The sequence below is a fragment of the Sylvia atricapilla genome, chromosome 9, assembly GCF_009819655.1.
Source record: "Sylvia atricapilla isolate bSylAtr1 chromosome 9, bSylAtr1.pri, whole genome shotgun sequence".
NCBI lineage: Eukaryota > Metazoa > Chordata > Aves > Passeriformes > Sylviidae > Sylvia > Sylvia atricapilla.
In genome coordinates, this window is record NC_089148.1 from 13,715,918 (window position 1) to 13,733,375 (window position 17,458).

Sequence of the window (17,458 nt, forward strand, 5' to 3'; positions counted from 1 at the left end):
GATGCCCATGATGATGCTTTGTGTTTTCCTCTGATTACTTCCTCAGCTATCTTAGGGATTTAAAAGTCTTAAATAAGATACTCCCCACCAGAATTCAATCTCATAGGCTCAGAGCCATTCGTCTTAAAGTAGATGATGAGCTGAAGGTCATCCTCTGAAATCCTCACATATATTTAGAAGGCACACAGATCAGATCAACACCTTTCATCCCACAGTGCCACCACTCAGCATTCACTCTGCCCTGGCTTCTTTCTCAAGTCAAGGACCTTGTGGCAGCTGCTGAGCAGGCACATTAATCCAGATTATCACACATGTATGAGCTGAAAGGTTCTGCCCAACAATAAACTGTGTTTATATAGTTCAGCAAGTTCGAATTTGATGTATTCTCAGTTCTGGAGTCGTTGCTGATAAGTAGCCTAGCTATCAGGCTTGTTTCAGAAGCTGAAAACTACTTTCTGTAGATTTGCTATTGTTAACTTATCTTTTTGCCTTGTAAATATTTTTAAAGAGGAAAAGAATGCAATTTAAGCCCAGTAAACGACCTGTAGATTAGTAGTACTTAGAAAGCAAAAAAAACTCACATTACTGAATGCCACAAAGCAATTTTCAAAGGAAAATCTACTGACACCTGCAGAGCCAGAAAGAGCAGAAACAATGCACACAGCTTTCCTGGCTTTCCTAAGTCACTTCTTTTCCTAAATCCACTTCTTTCTAGCTACCCAACTACTGTATTATAACAAATAATAGAAGAATTAAATGCTCCAGCAGTCAAGGCTGGCATATTAAAATGACACTCTCCATTACTGAACTTACTCATCTCTTAATAGAGCTATTCTTCAAAGGAGATTAATTATACTGGCAAGAGACCTTTTGCTATTCTAATTTGTGAAACAAGCATATTGAAACAGCTGCAAACATGTAACTGGCTCCAAGATCCCAGGACTCACTGCATTTAATTAGGTGTTCATCTTGTGATGTTCTTTAGTCACTGCATTTGAAGCCCACTTCACATAAAAATTTGTAATGTCTAGGCTTAATTAACTACAACTGTAATGAACATACAGCCCATCACAGAATCTACAGAGACAGGAAAGTGACCATGTCATTCAACACCTAAACACTATCACAGAGGGACAAAAACTGGATTTAGAGATTAATTTCTCTGCCTTACTTAGGAAACAGAGAATTTAAAATTATTTTAAAATAACTCGTTGGCACTGTGTTTCATATCAGAACATTTGATAGACAGCACAAACACTGCCACGACAAACTGAAAACACAGTGTATAATATGAGTAATATGCAGAATTTTAACATGCAAACATCTGCAGCTCACTGAGCTGCACACAGCTGTTAAGTAACAACCTAGTACTCCAAATTAAATATCTGAGAATTAGTGCTTTGTTTTAAAGCACAGTTATTTTCATTAACCTAAGTTATGAAGCTTCAAGGCATTTATCTGCCTCTAGAGAACAGGCTTGTGTTTTAACATATTACTTTTTCTAATCCCCGCCAGATAAATACTTATAGCCAAGTCCATGTGAGCACTCTCCTCTTCTGTTACATTGAATTTAGAACCACTGGTGAGAGCATAAATTTAAGGCAAACACTGAACAGGCACCAAATTAAGATGCAACACAATTAAATCAAATCAGAAGAATTTCAATACAGTAACATGTCTGAAAATGTCAAGACTACAATTACCTCATTGTGAAATCAAAATTAGTTGTAACACAGACGTGTGACTTTTTGAACCTTAAAGATTTAAGTTTCCTTTCATAGCCTGGTGGTGCCAAACTGTCTAGGAACCCCCAAAAAATTCTCAGGGCTTTATCCAAGGTACTCAGGGTCATTGCTCCTAAATAGTCTTACAATGTAACATAAATTTACCCAGTTACTTGCAGCACTATAAGTAGCACACATCAAAATTCCTCACTTGAGTAAAACTTGTTAAACAAGTAACTCTGTAGATGTTCAGAAAAAAAAAAAAAAAAAAAAGAAAAAAAAATTTCAACTTTGGCTTTAATCTACTACTTACCAACAATTTCTGTTGCATATATGCCTGCTCACAAATAACTGTCTTTTCCTACCCTTGGAATTTTCTTCTCCTCACACAGCTCTGATTTTAGATTTTTTAGTGATACTAAGGAAACTTTACAAACAAAACGTGTTCCTTTTTGTGTGCAGCTCAGACTTGACTGTAGCCACCTGAGTGTGTGTCCCCATACAGAACACACTTTTCTCAGAAAATGTTAATTTAGCAGATGCAACATTCCTCAAAAATATTTTACCAAGGTTTTTTTACCAAAACCTCTTGACAGGAAGGACAAAGAGCATAATGGGAGTTCCAGCTCTTTCCTGGACAGTTATCCCTTTCAGATTCACACCCCTAGCTATCATCTAGTGAAACAGGCAGAGGTAGATATTCAGAAAGCTGCTTCCCAATTAAACTTGTTTGAAATGGCTGGGTTCTATGCTCACATTTCCAAGACTTCCAATGATATTTCTTTCAGGCATCAGGCAACTGAAGTAGTGTTGAGAAGGAATATTCCCAAAAAGTAATTATTCTTCAACACACATCTTTTCCTGCTTTTTGTCTAAAGCGGGATGAACATATTCTCTTCCTAGTTCACCCTGTAGCCTAAAAAGTCTCACAGGAACAAAATGCTGCTTTCACTGAGCAGGAGCAGGGAAAAGAAGGTAAAAACTAAAGCACAGGATCACATCATTTTTTATAGCACAAAAGCACCACGAGTATTCCCAGACTCACTCACCAAACCAGCAGTAAGTGAAGGAGCAGATTGTCCTAGAGACTGATTTCTCATGCGGACCAGGTTGGAGGTATCTCCAGGAGGCTGCCACATCGTCTGGCCCACTCCACTGTGGACACTATTTGATAAGGGAAGTAGCTGTTTTCCTTTAAAAATAAAATCAAAATACCATCAGCTTGTTTTTAAACAAGTCTGCAAGTTCAAAGTACAAAGCTGAGAACAAATACTACATGTGAAGGAAAAGTATTTAATTAAAAAAGAAAATTCAATATTTTGGTAGGTTAAAACTTGTAAGAGCACCTTACCAGTAAATTCATTATGTTTGATAACTAATGATTTCCAAAAAATATACTTTACATTATGAGATAATGGGGAAATCCAAAACCATTATAAAAACAGACTACTATCACTTTATAAATTTCTATATTCCACTCACCTTAAAAAGGAAACAATATTTGTTGCCATAAAAGAAGGCAAAATCTCTTTAGTATAATTTTTAAGATTATTTTGAAAATGCATTCCTAAATTGTAAAATATTGTCTCCTCTAAATAGCTTGGTCATCTAGACATCCCCACTTTCTCCTACCACTGGAACACTGAGCACTGCATTTCATGCAGCTGTAACATAATACAGTGTATGTTTATATATTGTCTTGCTTTGAACCATGGATGGATTTTTTTGCTCAATACATATTTTCTAGTCAATGCAACACTCGTTTTTGAAAAATGTCAAGCAGTAAATTTCCGCAATGAAAAAGAACCAAAGTCAAAGTAGGTCATATTTTGACTCCACAGAGCTTGACAGCTTCCTTTTATGTACAATGTCATCCACAAAGAAAAAAGAGAAGAAAGATATTTCTGTGGTTAAAAACACATAAGTGAAGAAGTCTGTGAATCTGGGTTCAGTTATTAGCTTCCAGATGACTTTCTCTGTAAGTTTGGTGAGTCAATCCCTGTACTTTCATTTCCCCATTGCAAAATGGAAGAGAATAATACCTCTTTTCCTTAAAATTGGGACTATGGGACTAAATAACACACCCTCTTCCAAGCCCAGTAAAGATTCTTGAATTCAATGGATCACTACATGCTCAGGTATCACAGGGGACTGAGACATTTATTGCAATAAGTAGTAGGAAGGCTACACCTTTAATCACATATACGCTGCAGAAAAAGGCTTGTTCTCTCAGGGGCAGAAAGCTGTTTACAAATTCAACTGCACCTTAGAACTAGATGTGAATTACTACATTCATTCCATAACAATGGCTGCAATATTTGGAAGACTGTCACATAATGTGACCAGCCATGATGCTGGGGGGAGGGAAGGCAGTGGAAGTGGTGGGGCTTTCTTTTTTTAACTTGTTAACATTAATTTTCTGATAGTTACAAGCAATGAGCCAAGTATACACCAAATGAGTCAAAGTGTAGGAGAGATGAGCAGGCTCAAATTTGTCAAGCAAACAGAGACACAACCTATGAGTGCCCTCTTCCTGGTCCCACTCAAGCTGCTTACAGCTGTGGGCACGATTTTCATGACTTGATCATTTTCAAGATAACATATAAATACAACAATTTGTCTGCAGGCACCTAAAACTGCAGAAGTGTACATTGCTGTATTCATCCTGTACAGTACTAACAAAGAGATCCTATAATAGCAAGTCAAATAATATAATTATCTAGTAGTCTAAAATACTTGAGGACAAGAATAACTTTATTTAAGTATCTCTAAGATATGGTTATCAATATCTCCTTTTCATTCCACAAAATCTGAATCCAGGAGGGCAGAATTCCACCAAGAGTCAAATCTCAGCCAACCAGTTTGTGTGCAGTCATCTACACTCTTCAAACTTATTTAGTAAAAATTAGCTGGAATCATTTTAAGGATGGAACTTTAAGCTAAAGCCTTTCCCTGTCATGCATCAAGTTCTACACACATTCTAAACACCCTCACTGAAAATATACATCTAAACCTGTACAATTTCTCTATTCAGTTGGGTCAGACTGATCTTGCTGGGGCTCTTTACCCCTTCCTGAAACAGGTATAGTAGGTTGAAAAGTAATTAAGATGAATCAACGTATTCTGGAGAAGATGGAATTTTTTGTTCTGAAATTACAATCTCCAAACATAAAAATATTTTTAAAAGAGAACAGACCTTCCAGTTTTCCTGCTTCCTTCTATTTACTTTGCTTTATTCAAGGCGGGGGGAAAAAAGCTACAGCACTAACTTAGGCCATTGCAGTCAGTCAACAGCTCTGTAGTTCACAAAGTTCTGTCCTCCTCTAGTGATTAACCTATCTTGGAGAACAAACTTACATGCATACAAAACAATTACATTACAATTGCTCCTATTTTTCAGAAACTATCCACTTACTACAAATAAAACACTAAGCCAAGGCCAAGCCAAACTAAAATATACATACCTTACTGCTAATTTAATTCTATTACACCTAACACCTCAAATATGAAAATATTTATCTTCCTCTGATAAAAGACCAGGGACCAGGTCTGGATGTATTTTCACAATCATGTAAATCAAGCCCATGCTGATGCCAAAAAAGGTGGTTTCACCTTCTTCCTCTTTCTCTCCCACTCGAGAATTTTCAACTCTTCCAGTTCTTGCACTAACATGCAAATAGGCAAACAGCCTAATTAGGGAGGAAATGGGCTGCAACTTCATCCTACAGAGTAACAGTGGTATTCGGGCATATCAGCTCTTTTATTCTAGACTGATCATGCAGCTCTCTGTGCTCCACTCCAGCACCACAGACTCTGTTATCACTTTTAAACAGCTGTAAAACCATCCCCTAACCCACCAACAAAGTCTTTGAAAAAAAAGAAAACTACTGAACTTGGTCCATTTTTGGGTAATTACTTTGCCTATGCTCACTTCATGGTTCTACAGCTGACAAACTAAATTCAGTTACAAGGGTGAATATTGTGTTCACAAAAAACCCAAATTTTACACAAACCGAAAAAAAAATCAAGTTAGTAAGCGAGATTTTTACTTTGAATCTCAATTGCCTACAGTGCTTTTGAAGCCAAGAAGAAACTAAATAATAATTCAAATATGATATAAAAAGTCTGTTTCCCAGTAAGAAACAAAAAGGCAAAGTGGCAAGCTTGCATTCAGCGCTGATGTTAGAAGGGATAAGAATACATCAGTGGGCCACCTAAAGTTCCACAGTTCCATTCTTTAACTTTGCATATTAAATCTTAGCTTTTAACTTTTCACTCTGGGCAATTTACAAAACTTCACTCTAAATCCAAACTTTTTCACTCTTCTCTCCTGATATTTCATTTTACATCTTTCTCTTACATAAAATTTTGTACACCCTGCCAACAAGAGGTCGACTTACCAGCATCTTTTATTATGACTGTTATGCCAACAATGCTGCAAATCTTTAATGCTAACAAAGTGTCACATTGTCTTTACAAAACGGCATACCTGACAAAGAACTTGCCAAGCTACCTCTTCGTAGCTTGCAGTCATCTTGACTTAGCTGACGGTGGAGCTTGGTTTTCCCAGCAGATGAAAAAATGTCAGGATTGCTGAGCTTCCTGCAACGCAGCGGAGTGGACTCTGTTATCATCTCCTGGAGGACGAAAAACATGCAGAACACTCTGTTATTGGCGGCCAAGTATCAGTGTCCCCTGTCTGAAACATGCAATCTTCAAAGCATAAAGGAGACTGTTAAAAGAAGCATAAAGAAACACACTCCACCCCCACCAAAAAAAAAAAAAAAAAAAAAAAAAAAAAAAAAAAAAAAAGGAACCAAAACAACAACATTCAACATTGTCAATCCCCCTCTTTGGTGCCCCATAGCTGCACAGAAAGCACATCACAAGGTCCCTGGCAACTCTGGTCCTTGAACACCACTGCTACAAGAAATACCATTAATAATAGTCAGAAAAACACACTTATGCTACAGCAGTTCTTTTCTCTTACAGAATTTAGGAGAAAATGGTACTGAAAAAACAGGCTCAGCTTTGATTAAAGCTGTTTCCTGCTAAAGCAAAAGTACTTTCTCCAATCTTCTTCAATCTGTAGTCCATCCAGTCTATGAGTAATATACCTATAAAGAAAGTGTTGCAATGTCTATTGCAACCCAAAACTCCTATTACAAGTCACAGCTCTATGAAGACCATATGCATAACTAACTAATAACTAGGATAACGATCAGCCTTTGTGTCATGTCTTTGTTATTACTACAAACAAAATTAGACATGTATTTGTCAGAAACACTCCCACACATGTGAATTCCTTTCACAGCATACAGCAAAATTTCAGTCAAAATTGCGTAGGCAGAACAGTGTCGAGCACAACCACACTGCTTTCCTCATGCTTTTCATTGTTCTGGAGGTGTCAAACTCTCATTCCACACCCAAAGAAGAACCACCAGCTTTGCTACCAGACATGGATTTGAAGATGTGACACTTTCCATTATAGCCCATATAAATGAACTGTCCAAGTTGTCCCTTTTCTGCAGTGTGAAACATTCTACTTGTTTTAATGGACTCCTCCATTTTATTTCAAATGCCTCTCATTACCTATACAGCACTTCAAGTCATGCTTATCCTCATGAAAATCTCTTCTGAGGCAGAAAATAAACTTTCCCTGCATGATACATGACCACACAATTTAACATAGTTTTAAATTATGTTTAAATCAAAAACTAGTTTACCACTTATGGTTTTTAATTAAAATTTGCAGATTCCGGTCAAAATCTATTTCTAAAGTCATTAATTCAATTCTATTCAGTCTACAGTGTTATGCCTCAAACTGTCAAATCCAGACCACAACTACACACTTTAAAAACCTCAAGGGGAAGGGAGGGGAGATGAGTAAAGTGGTTTTATATGAAAAAAAAAAAAAAAAAAAAACCTGATTTGGGATTTGAAATAGAATTCTCATTTAGCTCTGAGTCACTCATTCTCAACCCTTCTTAGACCCCATCTCCTTCTAATCATGAAATCTTTTGGCACCTCATAATACTGAGTAACTTTGTTATTGTTTGAGGGACAGCAATGCTTTGCTCCACATCAGCTTCAGTGGTGCACCTTTCCCAGGCTGCTCCGGATCCAATTTCTTCTCTGGTTCTGGTCAGACTTTCAGTCGCCAGTGTCTAACCCAGCTCACCAGAGACAGCTGGTCAGTTCACTCATCCAGCTCACACAGCTGGGAACAGTTGTGTTGGGGCAAGAGTGCGGAGGGACTCAATAACAAGTGACCTGAGGGGGACAGAGAAAACTGCTCAGCTGAAGAGCTGTTTAAATCTTATGGTTCCTTGCACAAATCTTGGAGCAAAGAGAGTCACATTTTCATGTCTCTGACCTTCCCCACAAAGGTGCTGAAGTCCTTCATTTGCAGGAGCTTCTACTTCTCTTTTTCTGTCATTTGGAGAGCTGAAAAGACATCTACCTAGCTTTTTCTCTGTACTTGGGAGTAAGCTGAGTAATATTAAATTGCAGCATTAGCAGGCTCCCAGCACAGAGGACTCTGAAAGCTGCAGAGGCCAAGGGCAGAGAGTCTGCTGTTTCTATTCAGAATGGCAGAACATGGTTATATTTGTGTATATGACTGTAAGTAGACATACAGAAACATGCACACACTTTTAATAAGGCCTGTCCTGTGCCTATAATATCTGAAATCTGGCACATGTTTACCATCTGTGACAGTCTGAAATTACCACACCTCCAAAATAAAAAAAAAAAAAACCCACTGACACCAACATGGGCACTCCAGGTTACAAACAAATGGCTTAAGAACTTCATCCAGCCTATCCACTCACACTCCTGATGCTTCAATTCCAAATATTTCCAGCATCCTTCAGTAACCAGCTACTTCCCTGAAACTAGTCAAGTGTTGAAAGGCCCCGTGTACATCTGCAGCAGTTAAAATTAAAATGTCAAAGACTAACTTGAAGTGAACTGGGAGTTCTTTGTTCAAAGTTTTGGGGGTGTTTGTTGGTGTTTTCGGAGGTTTCTTTTGGTTTGTTGTTTTGGTTTTTCCCCTGCAGGTGCATATTCACCTCCCCTTCAACACACACAAACACACGCTCCTCTCACCAGTCGTTCTCAGTGAACTGCAGCTAAGTAAGAACATTCACTCACTTGGGACATCAGGTAAGGAAAGGCACTGAAGCCAGAAACTAAAGTACTCTAAGTCATGTTACAAGAAACTTTTGTATTTTACGTGTCCCCTTTTCCACACAATATACAGACAATGCTAACCAGGCAAAGAATGTGCCCATTTCCCTACCCTTTCCCTTTTCCCTCTATGCACAGTCTCTTTTTATTGGCAAAAATAATTACAATTCTTAATGTGTCTTCTTGAGTTACAGTACACAAGTCTTGTAGGTCTGATAATATCTAAATCAAAAGTTCCCCAGCTGAAGGGCACACCTACTCCTACCACAGTATCTGATCAGCTACAACACCCTGCCTACACACACCTTTGAGGTCAGCCCAGTGCCATAAGCTACTTCTCAAAAAGCCATTCCATGTGACAGCTGTCCCCAGGTTCAGCTTTCCACCAAAACTTCTACCACAGAGATAAGAAAGGAATAGTAGAAAGGTAAAAACAGCTTCCCACACTCACAAAATAATCCAGGCTGTCTTCCAGACAAGATGGATTTGGTACATATTACATATGGAAACTTTTTCATTAACCCTTTTCTTGTTAAGCACATTAAACACTTGGGCAATATTTAGAAGACTATGTAAGTGTTAAATGTCTGGAAGAAAAGGCCTCCAATCACATTCTGTAGGTTCATAAACTGTTTTAAGTCACTTTTCAAATCATATTTAAAAAGTTTTTTAAAAAGTGCAGTTCTGAGACAGCCTATTATGTTTTAAAAAATGCTCAGTGCAACACAGCCAGTTTAAAATTTCATTTTCTAAGCGCTGTGCCCATATTGTGTCAGCAAAACAATGAAGAGCGAAAGTTTTAGCTTAATAACAATAGAGCTGTCTTTCATAAGACTGCAATTTATTTCACTCATCCATCAAAACCCTGCTTTGATACTGCAGATCACAGATGAACTGCATGGAAAAAGCAGTAGATTACATTACCACTCTCAAACAAGGAAGGAAAAAACCTAGTGGAAGAGATATTTCCCTGTCCTTGCCCCAAAGCAATGCATACAAAACACAAAAATCTTACACAACATTCCAAACTGATGAATAAAGAAACTCTTTGCAGCTATAGAGCAAAATTTTGCTTACATGCTTTCAAACTACTAAATTAATCTATCAGAGCAAGTGGTTGAAGAATAGATTACATAGAACAAACTAATTTTAAGGACTCCACTTCCCCTTTTCAAAAGAAAAAAATTTACAACCCTAGAGATGAAAGCATTAGTGAGCACGTAACACTTTGCTCACATCGTGTGAAAAGGACTGTGAGCCCCTCTCCATTCATTTCTTTTCAAAGGTGATAAAGAACTTAATTTACTTTAGGCTTGTGGCTTTTGCCACAAGCTAAAAATCAGGTTCAAACAGCCAGCTGATTCCTGCAAAGCTTAGGGCTGAAGATAAAAGTGTCACATAATCTTGATTTGCTAGGCAAAGATTATTGCTATCACTCCCTACAAAGGTACACAAAAATCTGCTCACATAACTTGAAATATCAGGATATGAAGAATGGCCAAAGGTTTTCTTGACTATCAAGAGGCTCTGCATTTTTCAGCTCAGTCACTTAACACACTTGCACAGAAAAAGCACTAGAAGAGTTCTGATACTGGAGTAACACCTAAGTCTGTTGCTCCTGCATGACATCTCACATTGGGGTCACCACACTCAGCTAGATGGGAGAACCAGATTGTCACAGGAGATGCAGACAAAAGACCAGAAGCCAAACGTGCTTCTCAATTTGTCTGATCATACCAATATCCCCTGTGAAAATCCTGATCTGGTAATTCAGAATACAGTTACAAGGATCCTTCTCAGTCTTCACTGCACAGGAAAAGTTCCAAGCAATTAAAGCAGGAAATAACAAAACAAGCACATAAACAACTGCAAGGATTTTCAGAAGCTTTTTTGTTTCCCCATTGTTCATTTAATGGTGCTGCAAGAGAGCAGCACAGGTCTTTAATCTACAAAAGGCAGGGAAATACTGCAAGTGTGGATTTGTCTTTTGCTTCGACTGCCAGATGAAGCATCACACAGTCAGTGAGACTGACACATCAGATTCAGACCAGTGCTGGGACAAAACTTTTTAAGCCCTGTTTTTATGGCCTCTATTTAAGATGCAACAGATCATGCAAAGGACAATTCCTTGCATGTAACTGTGTTATAATTAAATCAAAGACAAACTGCCTCACAATCTCTATGACAAGCAGAAGCACTCAATTGTGACTGACAAATATTCAAGTCTGCAGGTCAAAACAAACTGTTAGCTAGGGGGTGGGGAATCTACACAAAAGTTTTCTATGAACAGGAAATCCATTAATAAAAATGAGAAACCTTTTTTATGAAGCCTAATGAGCTTAACAACCTTAGGTCATCTGGAAGTGAATCCTAGCAAATTGTTGGAAGGAAGAATGAAAATTTAACTACAATAATCTGGCCAAGAATTCACTGTTATTCGCCCATCATGTAAGGAAGATAACCAATGAGCAGTGTAACTTGAGGGTAACTTGATACTTTCTGAATTTTTTGAAAGCACCAAAAATAGTCAACATTGAAAGCTGCATTTTCTATTTTTTAATACAGAACTGTTTGTCCTTTAAAAGATAAAAGCCTGTTGTGTCAGGGCTGTGTGCATATCTGAGCAGCATTCTTTTTCTTCTCAGCCTTTCCTCATCACTTTATATATTCTGTGTGCATACCCTTAATGACAGATAAATCTGATCCTGTCATTAGGCCTGCTCTAATATACTCTAAAATACACTGCAAATTAAAGGCCTAGAGAACAGATCACAGACCAAATATCTCTCTGTAAAAGTAGCAATTAGCAATGGAATCATAGTATTCATGCTTTTGTATTTAGCACTGAAATTTGCCTTAACTTTCTAGTCTGGAGATTACACATTGAGAGGAGAGGGCCAGTAGTTTATCAAGAAGCTGGAGTGAGCCCACATGTGACCAAAATTGTAGGCTAAATAAGAATTTGCAACTAAGTCTCTTTTTAACTATATCTGCTTAACTCATGTACTTGCCAGCAGCACCCTGAAAAATGCCAGAGACAGCAGAATCAAGGAAAATTACAGGAAATCTACATAGCATCTTAGGGGCTATAATATATTGGTTTACAACATCAACAACAGAGAAAAGCTTTACAGAATGTATTGCATTATATAAAAGTGTCAGTATTTTAAAGACAGAAGGGAGTTCTACATTATTTTTCTCTATAATAGATTTATTTGAAGAATTTTGCAATAAATTCCGACATTCCTACGACAATAAATATATAAACTGAACTTAGTGTTCAATATTAAGTTTTCAAAATTACTGCAAAGACAAATGTTATTTCCCACAGCGGTTTTCAATGCATCATGAACACATTTACCATTCTGAATACCTTCAGATTCCTCTGTGCACTCATCTGCAGTTATAAAACAGATGACAGAAAAGTTACAAACTTAAAACTTTCTATGTTAAAAAAATCCCACAGTTAAAACTAAACAAACAAGTAATAAAAAGGAATGCTCCCTAAAAGACCCAGTATCAGAAGCCTAAACAATACACTCCCCTTATCTTGTTCTTCAGTGAGATTTCTTTTCTTGTTAACTCTTCAGGAAACAACTACAAGGCATGTTTGATTCGAACAAATGAATTAGAAGATTTAATGTTTCATCAGGGAAGTTAGTGCTGTTGACTTTGTTGTGAAGTGTCCCAGCTGCAGGATCACATGAAAAAGCTTGTTAAAAAGAAAAGGTAAATATTTATAACTGTGTACATTATTTAGACCCTTTCTGAGGCCCATGGAGATGCAGAATAGTTTTATTCCTAATGGAACCACAGTCTAGAAGACAAGGTAATTGATGATTAAATTGTATCAGCTGGAATGTTTGGTGCTTACATGAAAACACAAATGGATTAAACAAAGTATTCAACCCTACTTCAAGATCTCCCCAACAGCCAAAAGGGAAGAGTAATTCTTGAATTCAGCTTGTAAATGCCTAAAACCAAATAAATTTCATCAAGGGAAGGAAAAGAAACAGCCTCTAAAGTCTGTATCAGACTTCACAGAGGCTCAAAGAAACCACTATCAATCTATCAAGACTGCAAACCCCACACCAGGCTCAGTACTGACTGACAACAAAACCAGTCTGAACAAAGACACTGAGCATTAAAGACCACATCATTCCTTTATCATTGCTCTTCTAGCATGAGTACTGCAAACATTAAAAGGTTGTATTGAGCAGGGAAATTAACTCCTGGCCAGATAAAACAAAACAACTCTATAATTCATCATCCTTACTTATACATTGTAAGGATTAAAAGAAATATGACCCCCCCTCCCCCCAAAAAAGGGATTTGTAATAGAATTTGATTTTTTAAGACATCAAAACACCTTCTCTCTTAACATTTTCTTTCAACAGACCCAAAAGTTGTGCCAAGCATGTCATGTGTCCCAACATCACAGACTGCAAGTTCTCTTGAGCATCCTGTGTGTTATCAAATATTCATTTATCTTCTCTATTCTTGTCTATTAGGTTTTACACAGTTAAATAGGGTGCATGTTTAGATTTGCTAAAGACCCTAATCCATAGCATCAGCAAACCAAACTTTTCTTGTTTGCCAGTTCCTCACAGATTTATTCAGATATTTATCACACAGAAGACACTGAACTTAATACCTCTTAGCACAACTAATGCTGTGAGATAGACTAGAATGGAACTGCTCATGGAACCAGGCAAGCAGCAGAAACTGCATTTTAATCTGTGCAGGCAAAGGAACCTATTATTTCATATTGGCTATAAAAAGGAGACTTACCAGAGAGTTCTGCAGGGCACCTTCATTCCCTGCAGCACTGATGCTCACTTTGGAGCTTCTAGATCTCCAACTATATTGATTTTTGTGCACATGACATTGTCTAACTGTCTCGTCCACAGGGAAAGAACAAACCAACATAAAATACTGACCTATACCTGTGTAAATGTTGTTTAATGCCCATTAAAATGTTACAATCTAATTAATTTTTATTTGGAATGTAAACTCCCTGGTCTTTTTAGGGACAGAGCTTAACAAAATCTAGCAATAAGTTTTAAGTTTATTTCATTTACACAAACAATTGCTTCATAGCAATAGAACCAGGAAGAAAGTTTCATCTGATATTATTTCAGACAGGAACCTCCAGGTTGAGTTGGAAAACCTAAGAGATGTTATCTGTATTAATATTTGATGCTTGACCCAAAACAATATATACTTTTCTATGTGTAAAGCACAAATAAAATACATTTCAAATTAAAATGCTAGCTTAAAATACAAAGTTTGACAAGTGAACAATAACAGTGTATTAAAATGCATATTCTACAGCATGTGCTGTAGAAAAATTACTTATTACTAATAATGCAGAGTTCTAATCTTGTTTTGCAAAAAGCAATATCCAAAGAAAAATGTTTAAGGTTCATTAAGTTTGGAGTACAATCTCAAATAAAAGTATCTATTGGTCCAGTATGAGATATGGCCCTTAAAAAACTGTCCCAACACTAAGGAGGCCAGAGAAAAGAAATCCATGTCCAAGTGCTATTCCAAGGCTTATTTCAAATGAAGCTACTTACAAAGAAAATTAAAAAGTAACTCATAAACGGAACTTCAGTGGAGAGTCACTCAGGTGAGCTCAAGGGGATTTTGTAATCAGACATTGAATGGCTGCTTACAGATGGGCAATACAATTTTAAGACTTCATCCTAAGTGTAAAGCTCACTTGAATAACAAATATTGCACAAAGAAAAGTATGAAACCAGAAAACACACCAGGAATCCCTTTAGCAGCACTAATTTTTTTGCCCAGGATTCTTTTATAGATCACAGATATGACCTGAATAGTAGCAGTAGTGAAGCCATCTGTAGTTAGACAGAGATTACTGGCAAAATAAAATATAACAAAAACCAGTGGACTGCTAAGAGTTAAAACACTGTTTGTTCATATACATGACCAAGAGAGACCAAGATACAGTTTAATCTGGTATTATCATCACTGAGGAGGATCTCTATTTGCAGCATGAAAAAAAAAAAATTTGTGAAAGTCCCAAACCTTTGGCATCAATATTTTTGTTTCTATGAAACATCTGCAACCTTCTCACTTCCTACCACAGATGAGATAAGTAGATCGATTCAGAGCCAAAAATAAGAAGCACTTGTGTAAAGCTTTTCCTGAGAACAAATTTCCCCTGACATTCAACAGCAGATCTGCATGTATAGAACAGGGGAAAATTATCAATTTATTATGAAATTGTAAATAAAATTACCAGTGGCTTTAGACCTAAACAAAATTAAGTCAACCCTCAGACACACAATGAGTGCTTAGTCCTTAGCTTCTCTTAACAGAAATCCCATTAAATAGCAGTCAAAGATAAACTAATTCACAATTCTTATCAATGCCTGCACAAAGAAATGGAGACTCTGTAATCTGCACAAAAGCTTTTCCTCACCAAGCAGGGTAATACAGTCCCATCACAAAGGAACAAAAGCCAAAATTTTTTTCAAGGACAAGACATATTTCTTCCCTTCTGCCTGAGAACAGAAACAATGCCCAAGTGTTAGGTTTATGAACAGCACCATGCCTTGAGCTCAAAGAAAGACTGGAGTCAGCAGACTCTTCTGCTAAACTGGCAAAACAACCCTGTAAACAGATTCTCTTCTGTCCTAAAAACAGGGATTAATGCCAATGTCTAAGAATATACAAATAACTAAATTGATGAATAATTTAACTTTCAGAGTCATATTTTTGCCACCTTCATACCTTCAGGTATGACAATTTAAGTCAATTAATAAAGATATAATTGCTACTACTATGTCACTGCATCCATCTATGCCTGGATATTTAAATATCTAAATGCCTTCAGTCACTGCAGTAACCAGAGAACTCACTTAAAGACTTTTCTCTAAAACAGTGATTATAATTTATTCATTTGTTCTCTGATCTTCTGTTGCTGTCCAGAACACTCCACATCAGTCCTGACTTGATTCCCTCATTTCCTTCTAAAGGTCTTTACTAAGGCTCCATATTAAAATGTTGTTTTTATGATAATAAAATGCCTGTAAATACACTAAATATTGAATGGTGTGATTTCAGCAACTAATAAACCCGTTTCAATTAATAGACATTCCATTTTTGAGATGGTATTTCCTTTCTCTGGGCCATTATAAGAGCTCCTTTACAAAAAACTGGAGTAAGATACAGTGATAAGAACTGCTACTAGTCCTCAGTGAACAGAGGACACACAACCACCGGATTAACTGAACAAACATCAAAGAAACATTGCTAGACATGAAATCATTTCACTATCTGCATTTTTTCCAAGTAGCACCCCACGCTGACATTACACACTCTTGTCCAGCTTTGTCTTTGCTAGAGTTTAACACTTTGCTTCCATTAGTGAAGTTGTATTCTCTGAAAGCAGATAGAAGGCAAAGGTAGTTTTGTCATTTGTGTACTTGTTTCATAATGACAAGATTTTAAGAGTGCAGAGAAACTCAATTTGGTGATTCTGAGCTGTATGCCCTTCAATGCAAAGAGAAGCAAATCTCTAGTTTAGCACCTGGGATATCTGGACATTGTAGAATCATATATTAGTTTTGGTTAGAAGAGATGATTAAAGATCATCTTGTCCCAACCCTACTGCCATGGGCCAGACACCTTTCACTATACCAGACTGTTTAAAGTCCCCTCCAACCTGACCTTGAACCTCTGCAGTGTATCACCACATTCTTTGTAAAAAATTCTTCTTATATCTCATCTAAATTAACCGTCCTTCAGTTTAAAACCATTACCCCTGGTCCTATCCCCACCAAGAGGCCCCACCAAAAGAACTCCACGTGCACAGGGAATGAGCCTTCCTGGAAACACGAAACTATATTTAAACCATTTTCAAAGTCTAACTCAGGTAGTTTTGTGGAGTCTTTCTGCACGTGTACGAGCCCGAGTGGGATGAAAACAACCTGCAGAGGCAGCAGCACCAAGTTCCCATCATAGACAGAACCAGAAAAGCACATTAGAAAACTAATGTATTAGAAAACTAGGGTTTTTAAAGCATTATTACTGTGCTCAAAGCATGACAGCTGTATTTTCAAAGGATAAAAGGAAAACAGTCTTGAGCATCAATTAATCAATCTGACAAGTACTGCATTTCATAGAAGACTTCAAGCTCCCTGAAATGCAGCTAAAAGGTTTTCTCAAGTTTTCATCCCACAGACTGAATTCTCCTCACTCCTTGGCGGAGGTACCTTTTCCTCTTCATTTTTGTTTGGATTAACAAAGCACAGCAAAGTGTCTCAAGTCTGAGTCTCACTGCATACATCACTTGGTCTTTAGCAAAACTGCCTTCTGAATGCTGCAGGCCAGCATTTGTTTACTACTGCAACCTTTCTTCTGTACTGTCTCTTCCATCCTGAAAAACAATCTGCTCTGTGAACTCTTCCATCAAATCCCATAGGGGAAACTCAACAGGGATGGCAGGACCTACACAATCTATTACTGGGTTTTAATCCTGTTGTGCTAGCAGCTAATGCATCCAAGTGATA

At 37.3% G+C, this 17,458-nt stretch overlaps 2 protein-coding genes across 6 annotated transcripts in view; one reads left to right on the forward strand and one right to left on the reverse strand.

The window, feature by feature from the left end:
* The window catches only part of PRDX1 (peroxiredoxin 1), a 354,741-nt gene that overhangs the window by 202,082 nt on the left and 135,201 nt on the right, over positions 1–17,458 (forward strand). The gene's annotated exons all lie outside the window — the stretch shown is intronic.
* The window catches only part of MAST2 (microtubule associated serine/threonine kinase 2), a 186,510-nt gene that overhangs the window by 159,108 nt on the left and 9,944 nt on the right, over positions 1–17,458 (reverse strand). For all 5 annotated transcript variants that reach the window (XM_066324943.1, XM_066324946.1, XM_066324945.1 and 2 more), the window contains exons 2-3: positions 6,214–6,361; positions 2,774–2,916 (exon numbers count right to left, since the gene is read on the reverse strand). In XM_066324943.1, coding sequence (XP_066181040.1) covers positions 2,774–2,916; positions 6,214–6,361 — 291 coding nt within the window. The remainder of the gene's footprint in view (positions 1–2,773; positions 2,917–6,213; positions 6,362–17,458) is intronic.